At 42.3% G+C, this 19,873-nt stretch overlaps 1 protein-coding gene across 1 annotated transcript; it reads left to right on the forward strand.

The window, feature by feature from the left end:
- Nucleotides 1-4,005: 4,005 nt before the first annotated feature.
- On the forward strand, nucleotides 4,006-19,429 carry gabra6b (gamma-aminobutyric acid type A receptor subunit alpha6b). Its single transcript, XM_061299516.1, has 10 exons — nucleotides 4,006-4,200; nucleotides 4,329-4,447; nucleotides 4,828-4,895; nucleotides 5,888-6,108; nucleotides 6,621-6,703; nucleotides 7,007-7,150; nucleotides 7,773-7,925; nucleotides 9,722-9,999; nucleotides 13,299-13,555; nucleotides 19,076-19,429. The coding sequence occupies exons 1-10, from the start codon at nucleotides 4,166-4,168 to the stop codon at nucleotides 19,086-19,088; spliced, it is 1,371 nt and encodes a 456-aa protein (XP_061155500.1). The 5' UTR covers nucleotides 4,006-4,165; the 3' UTR covers nucleotides 19,089-19,429.
- Nucleotides 19,430-19,873: the final 444 nt, after the last annotated feature.

A 19,873-nucleotide genomic window follows, 5' to 3' on the forward strand; every position in this document is an offset into this window, starting at 1 on the left:
GCGAGGATAAACGGGATAAAGCGAGCCTGTCAGACAACATTCGTGCTTTATCTCCTTATCTTCTCCAGAGGGGGCGCCACCTGCTTCCGCTTCAAGGTTGTCATGCCCTTCAGGCAGCAGATTGTTGGTACTCACCGAGCTCTACCGCCGTCGTGGTCTTCTCAGCCACAAGCGCTGACAGGGTTGACGCAGTTGGGAAGACCGGGGCGATGATTTGAGAGCGTCTGCCAAAAAAAAGCTTCTCTTCAGGAGACTTGGCTGGGCTCTGATGTGATGATTTAGATGGCGACATGAGGTTATTGGCTTCTTTCTACATTATTCCTCCCTGCAGACAACAAAGGTGAAAGGAGTAATATTATGCATTCTTGTGTGTCTTGTCTTGAGCGGAATTTGTCAAAATACCAAAAGGATAAAATCGCACCTCCAACACATGAAGCATTTCTGTTGTAAAGGTCAAATGGCAAAACATTTTTTTTTTCCTGCCAAACCTACTAAAAAGCTGATTGGACTGAAAAAGAACCTCTTTGTGAAAACCTGGTGTTGCGCAATAGGCAGAGGTGGGGAGTGAGTCACAAGAAAGTCAGCACATTAAAGTTTAAAGCAAGTCCAAACTTACAGCTGGGAATCTAGCAAGTCAAGTCGCCACACAAAGGAAAGACAATGAAATTAATAAACTTAAAATCCAGCCTCAACTCTTGTCTTTTGCCGGCGTTGCCAGATGAGTGGTGGAAAATTGGTAAAACTGACTTATAAACTCAAGTAAGAACAAAAAAAGTCAACCGAAAGAAAACCCCTAAAAAAGCAGTGAACCATTGTTTATTTTGTGTTACTTTTGTTGAAAATAAATCTGGCAACCAGGTGTCACCTTGACTTCTTTCATTTTTTTTTTTAAATTGGTTCGGCACAGCATCGCAGGCTTTGACTAGCACCACCGCGGCGCCGCTGACTTTAATTTGACATTGACACCCTACTTTACCATTAGCCGTAACCATGGAGACCGTGGCATACACCTCCACATCTCACCCACGCTCATCATGCACTTACATGACTTCTCACCTTTCATCTCCTTATGTGCTCTCATCAGTGACAGGAGTTCAAGTCATGAATATGTTGTTGATTTATACAAATGGGGCTTTTGACATCATGTGCTAATTAATTTCCTTCAGTACAATAATTGCTCAAAATGACATAACGTTGAAAAAAAGATTCAATGTAGTGCAGTCATATAAATATTCTACTTTATAGGTCAGTTATGAGAAAAGTTTTCTCCAAAAAGTATGATGGGGAAAAAATTGATTGGCCGGCATGGAAAGGGCAACGCTACCGCTCCGGGCTCTTCTGTAATGAGATTTTATCCGCGGGCGTTTTCCTGCCTATGCAAATATCCTGTACACTCGATACATTTTTAATAAGCTACATGACGCTTGCGTATTTGCGTCTGCATCTAACAATTGCACGCGCTGGAAACTCAAAGCTGGACATCCGCTACAAGAGATGTAACAAAATTGGGGTATTCATTTCACAATATGTTTAGTAGCAATAGATTCAAACACGGAGGCAGACCAGTCTGCTGCCGTTTGAAAAAGAAGGCACAACAACTACGGATAAAAAGTGCTATTTTATAAAAGTTTTTTTATTTATTTTAACTTTTATTTAAGCAGAAGATCATCCGAGATAATGCCCTTAGAAACTAACCTTCCACCTCAAAAAGAAATCCAACATTCCTTTTAACTTGCTATGCTATGGTTCTGTCTCCATGGCAACTGCTGCTGCCATTCCTCATGATGTAGATGTGGTGGCAGCGCTAAAGACAGTCTAAAAACAATAATAGGGTGGAGAAAAAGTTTTTCAAGTTGACTTGCTGATGTGATTGCAGAAAGTCAGTCGATGGTCACGCAAATAGGCCAGCATCGTCCTCCCTTGTTCAGATTCGAACGCACTGAAATACCACATGACAACTTTCCTCCAGTCATTGTGGCAGCATGTAACCTTTTCCCCCGAGTCCTTCTTTAAACCGCTTTTGAAAACAATAGCAAAAAGCTCTGCCCCTGTTTGATGACCAAAACCATATCAAGCGCTTCAAAGTTTCGAGAAACACGCGCACGCATTTGCTAAGTTTCTCCTACTGTAAGTGTTACCATGGCAACCACACGGCGAAGCTTATGAAGTACAGTGGGTCCATTTGGCGTGGGAGCTGGCATGTATTAATAGAAGCACTGTGCCGTGGACAGGAATGAGAAATGATACACTTGCATGCACATACGTGTTGCACACTGTGTGTGTGTCTGTACTTGTGAGTTACTAAGATGAATTTGCACTGTAAATATGTGTGTGTGTGAGGGGGGCAGCAGAAAAGCAGACAATGTGTGTTTCTTACACTTTGCTAGCTTCCAACATTTTTTATTTATGGCTCTGAGCGCACACACAAATAAGGAGAAACGACATCCAGTTGTGCGATGAGAATCCTGCTGTCAGTGATTTTATTTTTCAACCAATCTGCTGGCGTTGCACGGAAATGCCGAGCGCATATCATGGCATGTTTAATTAAAACTCCCTTTATTTGAATGATGAACTAATTAAAATCGTTTTGATTCCGAAGCATGTCCCCTTATCTCGCCAAAGTAATTGTACTTCCCAAATGGACATAATTGAATTGCTTCTCATTCCATTGTTCCCATGGAAGGGGACTTGTGTCTTCATGCTATCCATCATTATCGTTTTTCCTCTCATCTCCACGTACACCTTAAAGTTGAATGGAAGTTTGTAGAGATTACATTCTGTGAAAACTGTGACCTCCTATTATTTCTATTTGTTCACTTAAAAATGTGTTTGGAGTTTTAAAATGCCATATGCTTCAGGACTTGCTATTTTTACAATTAAATGCAGGACAAACTTTTCAAAACAATATTTGTCATTTCTCAAAGGCAATGCAGCAATTAGGTTCTTCGTCATGAATGTGTTGCGCTCTTGATCTTTGGTGATTCACTCGTGATTGCTCATTATCTAAAGCACATTTTCATTACGTGAAGTGTTTGGAGCACAAAGAGAGCCAGAGTTAAAATGTGACATTGCGTAATCAGCCAGCGTCTGAAGACCACCCTATATTTCTCCCTCTCTGCCTCCTCGTATGAATTTTTGATAAATGACTGCGATACTACAGTCGCCATCATGAAAAACTAATGCTGTGCCGAGATAATCTTTCCACTTGATCAATGAAGATTTTTTTTTTTCGTGCACTTTATTGTTAGAGTTTAATAAGCGCACAAATACATATCACAAAGTAAGCTATATTTTTTTTTAGCTAGGCTGGATCTGGCCTCCGCACGCCTTGAGTTCGACTCCTGTGCTCATATTAAGATAGCTTCACTAATTGAGTGGACTTCAAATACGCCAACACTCCATGATGAAGTCGGGATCTGTAATGCCCTCGGAATCGGGCAAGGACAGCTACAGCTACAGACCAACAGTCAAACAGTCAACTACAAAACCTGCAAAGAGCTATTTCAACCCCTGTCACTCACCAGGCCACGCCCTCTTATTCAATACTACTGTGGATAAATGCAATTTTGTAAAAACAGTTTCTTTGCATTATCTTTCATTGTCAAAAAAAAAAAAGTATGTCATATAACCATAAAGCATCCAGAATATTAGGAACCGCTCTCACACATCAACTAAAATAAAAGACTTCAATTCATGTCAGTCAAACATTCTCGTTAGGAATTGCATGTGTACCTAATGTTGTGGCCGCTTAATGTAAATACATACATTTTAGTGATTATTTTAGTCGTCCATGCTGGTGCTGTTTGATTCCCCTTCCTCTTATCAGGTAATAATTATCGCCATCAATCTAGTTTTTTTTTTTTTTTGCAAAATCCCCCCTTTCCAGCGTGTCCATCCACGCTCTCCACTCTCCAAACTCCTCAGTGTTGTATTATTTCTTTATTTCTTTCGCTCTCAGCCGAGCGGTTGAGGCTGTGAGGCGTGCGCACTGGAGAGCAAGTCAAGTCGTGCTGAACCGGACTGACGCGCCAAATCCTCGCAACTCAAACAAGAGCTGCTGACGCCTTTGGGGGAATAAAATGATGTCCATGCATGATGATGGCATGTGCTCGTCTGCATAGCTGACCTGGGATCTCTAAAGTTGTATTTTGAAAGACTACAAGGCATGGCTTTTCCTTTGACGTGCTTCTTTCTATCTTGGTGAGTGGCAAACTCTCGGACTTTTACGCACGGCGAGCGCGCTGTTTTCCGCACCACTTGCTAAACTCCTTTCTTATTTTTAAGAGGTATTTTTGCTTTTTGCTTTTCCACACGTGCTTTTGTTACAGCTTATGCAGCGCTTGGGGAGCGCAGCACACTGACACCAGCATCTATTTGGATAACATCACGCGCATATTGGATAGACTACTGGACGGCTATGACAACAGGCTGCGACCTGGATTTGGCGGTATGCTTAAATACACTTAAAATCATAAATCACCATTAGGTTGTTGTTGTTACTGGATAAAAGTTAGGCCAAGTTTGCGCCTCCAGGTTGCTTGTGAATATGACGTGTGCAAATGTAGCCATTTGAGCGTGAAAATGAAGCCATAATGTTTTTTTTTTTAAAATCAGTGCTACAGTGAAGTTGCATGCAGCAAAACTACAAAATCCATATTAAGATTACAGTACACAGTACTGGAAGTACCAAGACTGCAAAAATCACAATATTTTTCCCCTATAGCCTATCTTTAAAAACAATATCAATACATACAGGACATCCATTTACAAATATAATATATTTTTTTTATCATGGGAATTATAAATGCCTGACTGCCTTTGCTGTAGGTCCAGTGACAGAAGTCAAAACGGACATCTTTGTCACCAGCTTTGGACCGGTTTCAGATGTGGAGATGGTATGTAAAGAAGCATTACAAAGTTCTTTCATTTGCTGCTTGTCATGCACATGCGTGTTGTCTCACTCGCTCATTGTGGATACAAATGTGCACTATTTTTTTCTTTTCCCCCTGTCCCTTGTAACTCAAGTCCTAGGCTTCATTATTGCAGCATTTGGGCAGATGTCATTAGTGCAGCTTAGTCGGACTTTAATCTGTCTGACAATCCCTCGGTTAGAGAGAGGGAGAGAGATGTAGCTGATGTTGGGATGGACGGGGATAGGCTGCTGGCTACTCTTGACATGAGATAGGCCGAGCCAACGCTATACGTCTATTGAACATGACGCTGCCGTTTAGAGCTTTTCTTGGAGACTTTAAAGCCTTGATGATAATGACGATGATGGTGAAAGATCTATTTACTGTACAGAGGCAAAGGGGGAGGGGGGCAGTTCAGTGAGGTTACCAATGTGACCTCAAAGCATCCAGGATTGACTTTTATTTAAGACTTGCTGGCTGGAAACTTGTGCTAATGTTTGCGGGTATTTTAGTTTTTTTTTTTTCCCCCCAACAGACTTTACAGTTACTTTACTATTGAGATAAAATCCTAAAATGATGCTGGGCTGTTTTGATGTTGTGTTCTTAGATGAATTGAAGGACTATAGTTACACTCGCTAGCTAAAAGGTACAATTTGGTAATAGTTACGATGGTAATAAATAATGGTATTTGCAGTAGTATAATTGGATACATTATAGTAAAATCAAAATAAAAACGAGTGATCTTAAGGAAACATTCAACAGCCCGACATTTGTTTTAAATGTGCAATAATGATGTAGGGAGGACTGAAAGGTTGAAGTGCATCCAAATGTGGCAAATTTCAATACATAAATCAGACACATTGCTCAGCAGGTTCCAAAGAAAGCGTGGCTCACTCCCCATCTGCCTGTCTCTGCAGGTTACAAAGGTAGCGGCATCATCCAAGTCATAGTAAACAAATTGTACTCGTCCTCAACAGGAATACACCATGGATGTGTTCTTCCGCCAAACGTGGATCGACGAGCGCTTGAAATTCGAGGGCCCCATCGAGATACTAAGACTCAATAACCTCATGGTCAGCAAGATCTGGACGCCAGACACCTTTTTCCGTAACGGCAAGAGGTCCATCTCTCACAACATGACCACCCCCAACAAGCTGTTCCGCATCATGCAGAACGGAACCATCCTCTACACCATGAGGTAACGGCGGCGTGGCCAAGACCAGAATAGAGTGGCGGATGGAGCCCTGGATAACAATTCAAACAAAAAAGCATTCCCCAAAAAAAAGGATGCACAGACTCGCGTAAAGCCATTCCAAAACAAAATATGGGCCATCTGATGGTTAAAGCAGCCTTTGGATGGCAATTCAAAGAAAGAGAGAGCGAGATAACCTGGAAGATGCGATGAAGGGCAGCAGCTCATATTTCCCCCCAAATAATTGGAACATCTCAACGCATAATGTGCTTTTGTCAAATTCCAAATGAACGATGTGCTGCCTTCTGCATCATCTTTCAAAGTGGAGTTGTCAAAAAAAAGCACATCCCTATTGCGGCTGGATTTACACGACATAGTTCGAGATGGGACTGAGATGTTTAAAATCTGAAAACTTTCAAATGTGAGGGACTCATTCTCTTATAGTTTGCATTCTCTCAAGCGTTTCTTTTAAAAGTCATGACATCAAGTATGAACTCAATTCTTCTCTATTCCGACAGATTAACTATAAATGCAGAGTGCCCCATGCGATTGATGAACTTCCCAATGGACGGACACGCATGCCCACTCAAGTTTGGGAGCTGTGAGTTTTTTTTTCCCATTCTTGTTTTGTCTCTGTGACAGCTGGTGCCACTCTGGGTGTCACTGACTAATTGACAAGACACCCTTCATAGATGTCAATTTGAAACGCGTGGCTCATTTGAGCAGCTTTGAGTCTGTCATCGTGTGTCACTTTTTTGCAAGCTAGTAATTAGCAAAGGAAAACAGTTGGGATTCATTGTTTTGAATTTTTTTTCCCCTAGTATGTTTTGTTTGCACAAAAACATGACGAATCTTCTATTCCGTGCCAAAATGATTAAAAGCTCTCGTGATGTCTTCTCTGCAGATGCTTACCCTGTCAGTGAGATCATGTACACGTGGAAGAAAGGCCCTCTGTCTTCCGTTGAGGTGCCGCAGGAGTCATCCAGTCTCTTGCAGTATGACCTCATCGGTCAGGAAGTGTCAAGTGAGAGGCTCAAGTCCAATACAGGTGAGTCAAGATCCTCGTTGAAGGTTGTAGGGAAATACATTTTGGAGTCGATTTTTTTTTTTTTCTTCCTCGTTTGTTCAATTGACTTCAAAAGGCCAACCTCGAGTTGACTGAACAAAAGGTACGGAAGGGTGTGCAGTTGTATCTTTGAAGATACATAAAATGTATCTTTGATCAATTGCAGCCTTACAGTCCGAAAGTTGAGAAATGAGGACACGGCATCAGGAAAACGTTGGCGTTGAATAGCTTCCTCATGTGGACTTTGATCATTCCGGGCCCCTCTTCTTGTCAGATTCCTCATTCAAAAATAAACAACTTGGAATGGAATCAATTGGTCAGCCACAAGAGACTACTCTCAGTATATATTTTTTCTATTTCAAGACAAGTCACAAGTCCAGTCCAGAATGGAAGTACCGTAATTTTCGGACTATAAGTCGCACCGGAGTATAAGTCGCACCAGCCATAAAATGCCCAAAAAAGTGAAAAAGAACTAAATATATGTATATAAGTCGCTCCTGAGTATAAGTCGCCCCCCTACCCAAACTATGAAGAAAACTGCGACTTATAGTCCGAAAATTACGGTAAGCAGATCTTTGGCTTCACTTCTCTCTTTCTGTCTCAGGGGAATACGTCATCATGACCGTCCACTTCCACCTGCAGAGAAAAATGGGCTTTTTCTTGATCCAGACGTACATTCCCTGCATCATGACCGTCATCCTGGCTCAAGTCTCCTTCTGGATTAACAAGGAGTCAGTTCCAGCTCGGACTGTGTTTGGTAAGAATTCTTTTAACTTGACTTCAGACGCGGGTGTGATGTCAAAGACGTAAAGGCTTCTTTTTGAGGTGTTCAAAAAGGCTAAGCCAAGTAGTTTTCAATTTTCATTGCAGCTCCCAGAAGTGTTTCTTAAAGTATCTAGAAGTCGAATGGGAAAAAACAAAAACAAAAATCGCAACGTATCAACTCAACGCCCACAGTTCGACCTCACCACATTTCTCCTTCTGTAAACTTTAAGCAGCACAGTTACCAGCACACTCCTCCTGAACACTGATTAGTTCTTAAAATAAAAACCTTGCTAGCTCATGCAAACAAAGTCAGAGCATGATATTTTTTTAACCTTTCTTCATTATCCCTCCTCCACAGTGGTTGAGCTGAATTAATTGGGAATAAATGTCTTTTTTGAAATTGCTCATGCAAAGGGCTGAGAGGGGGAGGATGTTTATACTTGGCCCGCTTCGGAGCACTCACAGGTTCCGCTCGCTCACATTACATTACGCTAGAGTTGCCACCGAGCTCTAGCCTCAGGAGCGCAGCGCGCAAGAAACACCCAAACAGGGAGAGATAGAGAAAGCGAACGGCGATAGAGAAATAAAAAACCTTCTAGACAAAGCAAAGAGCAAATGACTGGAGAAATGTGTGAAAGTCTACAAAAGGAGGAAGGCCAAGTAGGTTTTTATTTACTGCACAATTCTGTGCCAAGTCATTTGTACTCTTGCTTTTGCATTCACAATACAAAAGCATACAAAGGGTGAGCTGGATCACATTAAGTGATTTTAGAACATGACGGTTTAATAATTCATAATCAATAGAGTTGTTTTCCTTGCTTGGTACCGGCTGGAAATTGGGCCCGATACTTCCGTTTTGGTAAGGAGGAGTTTTCTTGCCATCATAAAAGCCAGTCCAAATGCGTCTTGTGGAAGGTTACAAAGCAACCCCAGATGCCAAAGCTGGTCTAAAAAGTTGACCTGGTTGATTCGGGAAAGCCATCCATTTGTGATTGTTTTAGTCTGTACATTGTGCAAGGTACTTTTAATGGCTAAGAGAGCTTCAAAATGGAGCTATAAAGCACACGCAGAGTACATTAAGGCTACAGTATATTGTGGACTGCATCGTCAACATCCGCTCTAAAAGCTTTAAGTCCCTCAAGCAGAAGTCTCCCGAACTTAATTGAGTGCATTCTAATTTGTACCGGGCTTTTTTCCCCCCTCACTACAAAAGCCCTTAAACGCCCCAAGCATTTCATTTCTGTCCCGTCTTTATATCATCAACCTTGTCCTTCGCCCCCTCATACTCTATTTTGCTTCCTTCTTGCCTCTCGCTGTCGGCCTGACAGGCTTTCTTCAATTGCCATATTTAAAATAGAGAGCGTCAGCATCGCTTGAGGAAGATGTACGGGTTTGAAGGAGGTTTCTGTCCACTTGCTGAAGTGATGCCTCACAGGAGAGGCATTATTAAGTCACATTAGGCACTTTCATTTCCTGGGCTGCTAATGAAATCCCAAATTTGGTAGAAGCTTGGGCAGTAGTCTTTAATTACCCCCCCCCCCCCCCCCCGCTCCCCTTCCCATTTTTGCTTCCACAATGAAAGTCAATTAGATATCTAATTTGTTGAGAGTCCTCTTAAAGTGATGTCAGCAATTTTGATATGTCCTCATGAGGATACTCCATTCAATGGGTTAAAATATGTCATGGATAGATTGAATCACACATTTAAATATACGAGTCAGTCGTGTTCCCGTGACACAATAAATGTTAGCACGGTAGCTCTCGGCCAATCAATGGTTCCGTACACAGGTATCACCACCGTGCTGACCATGACCACGCTCAGCATCAGCGCTCGCCACTCCCTCCCCAAAGTCTCCTACGCCACAGCCATGGATTGGTTCATCGCCGTTTGCTTCGCCTTCGTCTTCTCCGCCCTCATCGAGTTTGCGGCCGTCAACTACTTCTCCACGCTGCAAGCTAATCGGGAGCTACGCAAGGCGGCGGCCATGAAGGCGGCGGCTCAAGAGGCCGCAGCTGCGGCTGCCGCCCCGGCTGCCAGCACGGGAAATGATGGAGAGGTCTCCTCGGTAAGTGTCAAAATCACCGTGCAAATGATCCCTGTCCAATGTAAAACTTACAAGCAGTACCCCAGAATATATTTTTTCTTATTATAAAAATGGGGGTTGGCTTTGAACGTATTGGCCACTAGAAATGTAAAGTGAGGTTTAGTCTGGTTGGTAAACGTGACAATTATTGAATTGATTTCCACAAAGCTTTGTGGAAAAGTGTCGTTTGTGGAAGAAAAGAAGAAAAAGCAGATCTGGAACTGCGTGGAAAGTGAAAATATGCAGAGGATGGTTTCTACTCTCAATAGAGTTACAGTAGGTGGTTAACTTAATTGCTTGTTAGCTCGATGATGATGTAACATTTTAGCTGTCAGGCCGACGACGCTTCTATGCTTGGAACATGACAATTCAATTTCACCGCTAATGGTGAAACTCTGAGGATTTTGGAATGATTTTTTTTCCTCAAATAATCTTACGCCATGTTTTCAGTATCCAAAGGATCTTGCGTGTATTTGTAAAGGCAGCGTGATTTGTACTGAATCGTATTAAATTACGTAGGCGTACCTAATGTCGAGGCCATTGAATTTACAAACACACTCCCACCTCATTCATAAGAAATTCATGACAACCTTGCTAGAGTCTCTCAAAGCCTCCACAAGCACACGGAAGTTTGCACCGACTCACAAGCGAGTTGAACTTTTTTCTTTACTGCTTGGCTGCTCTGCTGCACACTGTGTTCTACCGGCTACCGCTGGCTATTTATTTTGCCTTCATACACTGCCCATGCATGCACTTTCTCCATCTGCACTTTCTCCATTTCCATTCAGGAGCCAGCATCCCTGTATAATCTGCTGCACAGCCTCAAACACATAGACGCTTGCTTCTATATGCATTCGCTGACTTAATCTGGAGTATTATGCATCCCACATCCATACAACACACTCCTCCATTTCTAAAGTGATTTATCTATTCATCTCGCCTGAGCATATCCATCCTCCTCTCCTCTGCGGCCGCCCAGTTACTGTGTGATCACTACCGAGAGTGACATGAGGAGACAGCCAGTAGTCGTTCCTGTGAATGGCGCTGCCGAGGATTACGTAAGAGCCATAGATTAAGGGAATATCTGCGAAGGGAGGGCACCCAACACACCGGAAGAGGCGGCCGGCCTGGGCCAAAGACGCATAGATACATAGAGCAGCGGGGTTTGTTGTGTGCGTAAGAGCGTTGCAGTGAAAAGAGCTGAGTGGGAGGGAGGCTTCATAGAAAATGACTGCTTTCACCAAAATATGTAGGAGGGCAATGAAAGGAACGCGAGGAAAAATAGCAAGCCACCGCGGGTAGAAGTAGCCGTCATCCAGTCACGATTTTTAACACGACGACTTGTTATGGCTGCAAGGGAGAGCCACAGCGGGAAAGCAGTGAGGATTTTTTGACAGGTCATGTGATATCGTTAAGGGAAAGATGTCGTTAAAAGTTTTTGGGTGGTGTGTGAGTTGGGGATTTACTGTCGAGATGTATTGTTGGACAGGGAAAGCCAGATTTAGCTTTGGATTTAAGTGATGGTAGGTGTCTTGACTTCTTTAGACAACAGTGCCTCTACTGGTTGCAGCCAAGTAGTGCAATGTGTTTGGCTAGCCAACAATCAATTCCGCATGACAGAAATGTGGCAATCTAAAAGCGTCTTAAGGAAATATCTGTCAGGAGGTAATGTTGAAAAATTCTGTTCGTGTCAACACGTTAGATGTTACACGATGATGAAGTGTCACAATGCTCTCATGGAAGCTGCTGTATCCAAATATTCGTAGGGCTAAGTAGACAGTCTTGGGATATGGGCGGCTTTGATGGATGGTAACAACGCGCAGGCCACATTATGTGGATGCATTTGAAGGAGCCTTCAAAATTGGAACGACTTTTATTCGGATGTAATTCAAGGAAAAATTGGGTGGAGGCTTTAATTGGAACACACACTGGGGGATCATTGCAGTTCTTGACGAATGAAAAAGAAGAGTACACAATAATCCCAAAATGACTCAAATGCTGAAAATGAAGAGGCAAATTCTTTTCCCCAAAACAGACTGTGTCAGTGCATTCTCAGTATTTACATGCACATAACTAACTTTCCACAAGCGTGTTGACGCCCACTCACCACCCACTCAAATCATTTGCAATAACCTTATTTTGCACAACCTACAACATACAGAACATTTACATATCGATTGCAACTACCCCCGCACACACAGTACACATACCCAAACAATATATTCACTTGTCCAATAGTAAGGGACCATCTGTGCTATGCCAGCGTGTGTGTGAACAAATATGGAGCAGAGGATAAAGAGGAGCACATCCCACTTGGATTTGACCAGCAAGAAGCCAAGCAAGCTAGTGTGTCATCATTAGAAAAAGATTCTCTTTGGGATCTGTTACTATGTATAGTACACACACATGCACACACACTGGACATGCACACCAAGTGGAATTGATCAACAGACTGCTGATGGAATTAATAAAACCATCTCGTGGTACCAAACACAAAAATAAATCGCCAAATCTCCATCCTAAAATAGGGACCAATTCAGACCAATGGAATAATAATATAATATATATATTATTATTATTATTATTATTATTATTATTATATGATATTATTATTATTATTATTATTAATATATAATATTATATAATATTAATAATAATAATAATACACATCTGATATAGATTTTCATTCTGCTGCTGCTGGGATAATCTGGTAGCTCCAAATTTGTTCTATTCCTGTGCTAGTGCAGGTAAAGATTCTGTGCTGTTTTCTTTGGATTATTGCGCTGGCTGGCAGTCTCGCTCTCACGCTGACTCTATCTACTGGCAACATGGTGTTTTTTGACCCAATTCCCAGAAGTACTTTGGTTTCTCTCTCCGGAATGGCTTGACTCAAACTTGATGAGGCTCGCTGATAACCACGTGTCAATAAATATGCAGGAATGTGTTGAGAAAATGTCGGAATGTCCCTTAGAAACAAACAAACATCATTTATTCCCTTTGTCGCGCTTCTTGATGTCTGTTTATTAATATTTGAAGCAAAGTTTTTACATCCACACATGCAGGGACTAAACCCAACAGTTGCCTGAATAAGGCATTAACGTCATCAAGAGCATGTTTGGACTTGCAGTGCTCTTTTTTAATCTCTTTACTATTGATATTGGAGTGATTCAAGATGTCTTTTTCCTGCCTCGGCGTATTGTGGTTAGGTCCAAGAACCCAAACCCAGCATTGTTTTGAATGCCCTCATGTCACATCATGCACATTTCTGTCTTCTCCCCAAGGCGGACGCCAGCAACGTGTTGAAGAAGAGGATGAATTCGACGCCCCTTTTCGAACGGCCGGCCAAAACCTTCCCCAACCCGCCCGTCAGCGCTCAGGCCTTCCTGCAGCAAGGCTCCGCCGTGCCGGCTAACAACGTCCTGACCGGCACGAGTATCATCGACAAATACTCTCGCATTCTCTTCCCGCTTTCCTTCGGCGCCTTCAACTTGGTCTACTGGATCGTGTACCTCACCAAGGACACCATGGAGATGACCAGGTGAACACATGGCATGCTTGCTACTTTCCAAACGCTGCTGGGACTACTTTACGGGACTGCGGTGAAAGCACTCACGACTTTGTTTTGCGTGCGTATGCATGCAAGTGAAGTGTCTCCTTCTCCGTTAAGCATTTCTTTTTCTTTCAAGCATGCATTGTCTTCACCTGGGACTTGAATTTATTATTAAGCAGCCACACAATACTCCTACGCTTTCATCGCTAATTAGTCACCATATGGCTTTTTCGAACAGCAGCTTCAGCTACACTGTAACGTGTACGTGTTTCTATACAGGGAAAAAATGGCTTTGTATTTGTTATTTAATGTTTTGCTAGCACTTGCAGCCTGGAGGTGGATTCGCTTTTACATGTACAGTGAACTACTTGATAGGAAACAGGGTCACATAACACACTACGTGTACGAAAGCAACATTAAGCTACGCTAAGATAAGCACTGTAGCGATAGAGTGCCGTTGGAACTGTCCGTGGTCCTGAACGCATCAAGCTCAGGTCCTTGATCACCACCCGCTTTCTGTCGCGCAATAAAGCAGCGTAGCGATAGAGTGCCGTTGGAACTGTCCGTGGTCCTGAACGCATCAGGTATTTAGATCCTCGATCACCGCTCGCTTTCTGTTGCGCAATAAAATGGTGGCAAACAATGAAAATGACATTAATTAGATTGCACCAGAGTGTGAGATATTTGGGGGATTCAGATCAACCAACAAGCTTTAGTTTTTTTTACCCTTGCGCGCGTGAGGTAAATTCAAGAACAACACATGATCAAATGTTTTATTGTGATTTATTCTTTCCAAAAACGTCTGAAATGCTCCGTCTGTATATTACCAGGGATCTTATTTCATGGAGGATTGTACCACCTTTGACGAAAACGTCAGCGGGAATTTAATTTAATTCGATTTAATTGAATTAAACCTTTCCAATAGAGAATGGTGCCATATTACTGTTCATAAAAATAATTCTGCTGCCAGTCCTGCGTGATGGAGGATAATGTCAGACAAAGGGGCCGTCCCATTTTATATTCAGAGTTTAGGGATTTGGGTTTATTGTGACTGAAATGACGAAAAAATAAAACCAATGAAACGTGTCTGTACATTTCTCAGTTTACGAATTATGACATAAAATGATGGGATCATTTTTTCGTACTATTGTTCATATCTTGGTTGCAGGACTTAGACGATGCACCATTTTGGTTACCATGGCGGCTATTTATTTTTATCTTTAACTGTTTGATAGTAAATACGTCGGAATGTTGTTTTAGAGTATTTGCCAATACATTTCTAATTGTGTGGGAAGTGGTGCTGATGTTTTATTTCGCTACATGAAAGGGTCAGTATATCAGAAACGGCTTTTGAAACGATCTCAGCAACTGTCTTCAAATGAACACAAAAACATAAAAAGACTTTCATCCAAATGTAATGTACAAAAATGCTCCCCCCTACAAACTGTCTTAAAAAAACATTTGCTTTCGAGACGTGACATCCACCACAGACACGACAAGGTTTATAACGATTGCAGCTTTTATGGTGTCATTATGGCAAAAGCAATGTGTATGCCCCCCCCCCCTCCCTTTGCAGATTAAATGAGGCTGTTGCAACATCAGCTCAATGTGTGGTTTGACACTTAGCGCGAATGCTGTTCAAAGGAGAAAAACTGTTTATGATGCTCACGTGTAGGCAGGCTTGTGTATTTCTCCCACCTACAATATGTGATGCACACATCCATGTGGGCATATGTGCATCATATTCCGTAGGGGTGGGGTGGGGGGTGTATCTGGGTCCGTCCCTCCCGGCCCCCATATGGGATCTATGGTTAAAAATAGAGAAACTCAGACATCATATGAGACACATTTTTGGCAGTGCCATCAAGAATGGGCTGCTCAATTAATCGAATTTTAATCAGAATCACGATTTGGGCTCCATACGATCTCAAAATTCATATAATCGACGACGCACAACTCAACCGCGACGCCCCCGCGTAGGTGGAGACGAAAGTTCATCAACTCAATGCTTGTGTGTGAACCTACATTCAATCAATACAGGCACATTGAAAACATGCAAAGAGAGTGTTGAAAGGATAACCAAGGTGATAAAGGACCCGGCGGCCGAGAGGTGATAGCTTCAAGTCCCCAGAGGCGCTCCAGGCGCTAAGCGGACCAGCCACTCCAAAGCAGCACTGCACGCTTGTTGGACATTGTGATCGATTCCACTTGAATTATCTTCACAGCAAACGTCAGGGTGTTTAACATGAAATAAATATCAAATGCATTTGATTTTTCTTTGGATGGAGCTTATTTTCAACTTGCTGACTGGCTGCACACCGAAGACTCATTTAAATATGTAATGCGCTGTAGTATTAATCATGACTAATAATAAATTAAAAGCGTAGATTAGATCACGGGAAGGAAGGACGTAGTGTTTATCTCATTTGCAATCAACGCTATAGGTAAATGATCCATGCTAATTAGCGTCGTGCTAATCACATGGATGGGTTAAATGCAGAAATCAAATGTTGCAGGGGATGTCCAAATTATTTCATGACAAAGTCTTCATCTCTTATTCAATTTGGGTTCCATCTTGTTTGGCAATATCATTAGGAAAAGTTATTTTGATTGAACCTTTTCGGGATGATCATAATATGGATGACTGAGAATCTACACTCATGACGATTTTCTTTTTTAGCCAGCACATTGGGATTTTATTTTTCCCTAATGTGACAGCAACTTCCAAATGGCTCAGGCAATTACGCTATTAAGCTAACGATGAACAATATATCTTTGTGGTTCTAATTTGTACAGTGGGTGAGTCTTTAACATGTCTGTGCAAGAGATGTGGCTTTGTATCTCGGTTAAAACATCTCGGTGGACTTTACAGTTTACTCGCGTGGGCCTGCGGGTACTCTGGCTTCCTCCCACATCCCAAAACAACACGCGCCTTAGGATAATTAAAGACTCTAAATTGCCCTTGGGTTTAAATGGGGATGCCAAATGCTTGTTTGTCCTGCCAGTTGCTGACCACCAGTAGCCCGACCTTGGCTGCGATCTGCTCTCGCTCGCCGGCAAATCTAACGAGACCAGAAACTGTATAGTTGGAAATTTCACTGTTGCCATTGAAGATACATTCACATGGACGGCGCCAGCGCCGCCCACACTGTTGAGTCTCTGACCCTAACATCCATCCACGTTAAACTCTTCCATTAGGCACAAACAGACTAAAAGCATGCCCCACCCCCCCTTTTTTTTTTTTGGCCATCTTTTTGTATGTTTGCCCCTATTAGCACAGGCCCTCCCGCATGGACCAGAAGAGTCACGTCTGTTTATGTGAGAGTGTGTGCAGGTGGATCCGTTTATGTGCGAGAAAAGCGAGGAAAGCGTGTGTAAATGTGCCGTGGCAGCAGCAGTAGCGCCGACTGACTGGAGGCTACTTTCATGAATAGCGCCATTCAGAGGGTGACGTGGAGGAAACAAATTTGCTGAAAACACTTCCTTCCATGAGGGGCCGCAGCTGGTGGATGCACTGGTGGCGGGATGCCGTGTGCGCGCCCATGTGTTTGTCTGCCATCTTAATTGCCCATCGGTGCCAAGCTTGAGGAGAAAGAAACACTTCCCTGTCATTGCTGGTAAATTAAAATCACTAAATGCGCCTTCCAAGTCTTTTTTTGCAAGTTGTGGCTTTTTAATGATCGTTTCATTACGGGCCAGCAAGTAGCGATCGGCGATCTATCATTCTCCCCGGGCCCCCGGGGAATGGTTCCATCCTCCCGGGTGTCACTTGTTCTGTCTGCACGTGGCTGCGTGCTTGCGTGTGTTTGTCACGCACGGCTGCATTTCTCAGTTCACGCTTAAGCGGAGAGCGGCCGACTTTTATTCTGTCAAAGAGGAAAGCGCACTCAAGTCGCTTCCTGTTTTCCTGACTTTCAACCGTGCTGCCGTTGCTCGGTTGAGCTCCTCAATCGACAAGTCAAGTAGTGTGTCGATTTGGAGGACAATATAGAGTGGGCAGTGCCATCTGGTCATTTGAATGATGTACAGTCGTCGTCGCCTCTACTAAAGAGGACAGATTGCTTAGCCCAGAGGTCAAAGGTTCAAGAATTAGTCCCTCCTTTGAAGTCGCCACACATTGAATTGGGATTAATCAGTCACAATGGAGTCCCTTAATGAAAAGGAATGGATTTACAGTGGTCCCTCAAGAAGTCATATCATTTGGGGGTTTTTTTGGGCGGGGGGGGAGTATACAACACTTTGTTTGAGGCCATCCATCCGCATAGAAGCAGCATTACATGTGGAATAATGTCTATTTTTATATCCTAAATTAACATTGATTTATATTTACTGCACATTCCAAGCATCTTCATAATTAACTCAATCATGTATGATGCATGAAATTTCTAGCAGCATGATGGAACAAATATAAACAGTGTAATAAATAGCTTCAGAAAAATGATTCATTCCAGTCCTGTTCATTTAAATAAATTAACATAAAATAAAACCTAAATACTGTTTATGTTTTTTGAACTTTTGTACACATTTTTTCTTTAATGCTTTGGGATGGATGACTGAAGAAAGACCACAGTCATTTTTAATCCGAGTTTGACAAACAAATCGAAAGCAGTCACAGGAACGCAGTCATTCACTAAAACATGTTTTTCTCTTTTTAAATTGGTGCCAGCCACCCTAAACCGCAGCAGCCCATTTTGCTGCAAAAAGAAGTGAGATTTTTATATGTTTGACCAAACTTTGTTCGCTAAACAACAACTAAAAAAGCACAAAAAGAGGGAAGAGGTGACAAGGGCTTTGCCGGCAGCCGTGCGAGATCGGCGAGTGAAAAATGTCTCTCGCCGATGTCAGCTTCCCGCTGCTCTGACATATCAAAAAGAGGAGGAAGGAGGGGGAGGTGCGAGCTCGGAAGCAGAAGTTTTCAGACAAAGTTTCCAGCAGGCAACGCTGGTAGAGGCAGAACTGACAAAATTTGAAATTTCACAATTTGGCCTGTAATGAGCTAGGGCTGTTACATCACTTTGCTACTGATGGCAACCGAGGAGGGAGGTGTTGCCTATCGGACTGGGCCAACTCGGTGAATTATTAACGTTGAAAACTTTTCATAGACATACAGCGGCGCTTTAAAATGTTGGACACGCTTTCTCATTCAATAGCATGAGAAAATGTATTCAAACTTTGAACTGGTTCTGTCAGAAAATGAATGTTTTATCATGACAATTTTAACCTGGATTTTTTTTTTTTCTAATTACACTGGTCAACAGCAAATTGTAATCAGAGATGGCATTTTGTGTTCCTGATGGCTTTTGCTTTTTTCCTAGCACATTTGTTTTTTGAGATATTTTAACTAAGTTTAAAAATCTCACGCATTGCAAATTTTAATGATTAAATCCAGTTGTATTGTACTTTGAAGTCAAATGCAACTATATTTAACAAATGCTGGATTTTTTTAAATCAAACGATGATGCAGAGGATGACATAATAGTTTAACATTTTGCTCTATTTGTTTTCCAGGGACACCGTCTGAATGCGGGGAAGGGCACCATCACACAGATGCAACTCCATAGACACGCATACAAGTGTGACCTCACCATTCATTGTGTGTGTGTGAGTGATGGCATGGCGAGAAAGTCTCTTATTATGCATTGTACGTCCCTTTTTAAGTGTCTTTCTAGTCAATGGCAACTTAAGCCTGAGATGGGACTATTGATGATGTTGAATGATAGCAAGGCGGAGGAGCAGCAGGCTCTGCTTAACTTTTCTCATGCATGTCCACACTCAGTTCATGAAATTCTGCACACATTCATCATCGCATATTCATTTTCTCTTGTCCTTTATTTATTTCGTCATTTAATTTTTCGATGGAACGAGTGTACTCCACGTAATGGGCTGACTTATCCTCTCCAATTACCACTTCAAACTCAATCACATCATTTCCCCCCCCCCCACCCCCCCCCCCCCCCCCCCGGTGGCTGGCAGCAAAGAGGACAGGAGGGAACATCTTTAAAACAAAACATTTTCAAGTGGCGTGCTTCCACGGCTACTTTGCACAAATGTTGGGCTTTTCATTTGCAAAATGGAAAAGGCAGAATCTGGATTTAACTCATTAAACAGGCATGCATTGGGCAAATACTGCAGGGCACCAACTAATGCAAATGAGCGCTGATTTATATAGTATGTATAAAAAATACATAAAAATCAACACACACCAGTACACACATGCACACACACACGAATATAGTCGCAAGATTGTTATATATACACAGTTATGGTAAAAAAAAAATTAAAAAAAATAGTATTACCTAAGTAGAG

Source organism: Syngnathus typhle, linkage group LG15 (assembly GCF_033458585.1).
Source record: "Syngnathus typhle isolate RoL2023-S1 ecotype Sweden linkage group LG15, RoL_Styp_1.0, whole genome shotgun sequence".
NCBI classification, from domain to species: Eukaryota; Metazoa; Chordata; class Actinopteri; order Syngnathiformes; family Syngnathidae; genus Syngnathus; species Syngnathus typhle.

Bases quoted from the DNA above. Each gene is read 5' to 3' on its own strand.
- gabra6b (XM_061299516.1), top strand. From the start codon at position 4,166: ATGGCTTTTCCTTTGACGTGCTTCTTTCTATCTTG. The intron at 6,109-6,620 runs GTAACGGCGGCG...CTATTCCGACAG, and splicing joins ACCATCCTCTACACCATGAG to ATTAACTATAAATGCAGAGT. The intron at 6,704-7,006 runs GTGAGTTTTTTT...TCTTCTCTGCAG, and splicing joins CCCACTCAAGTTTGGGAGCT to ATGCTTACCCTGTCAGTGAG.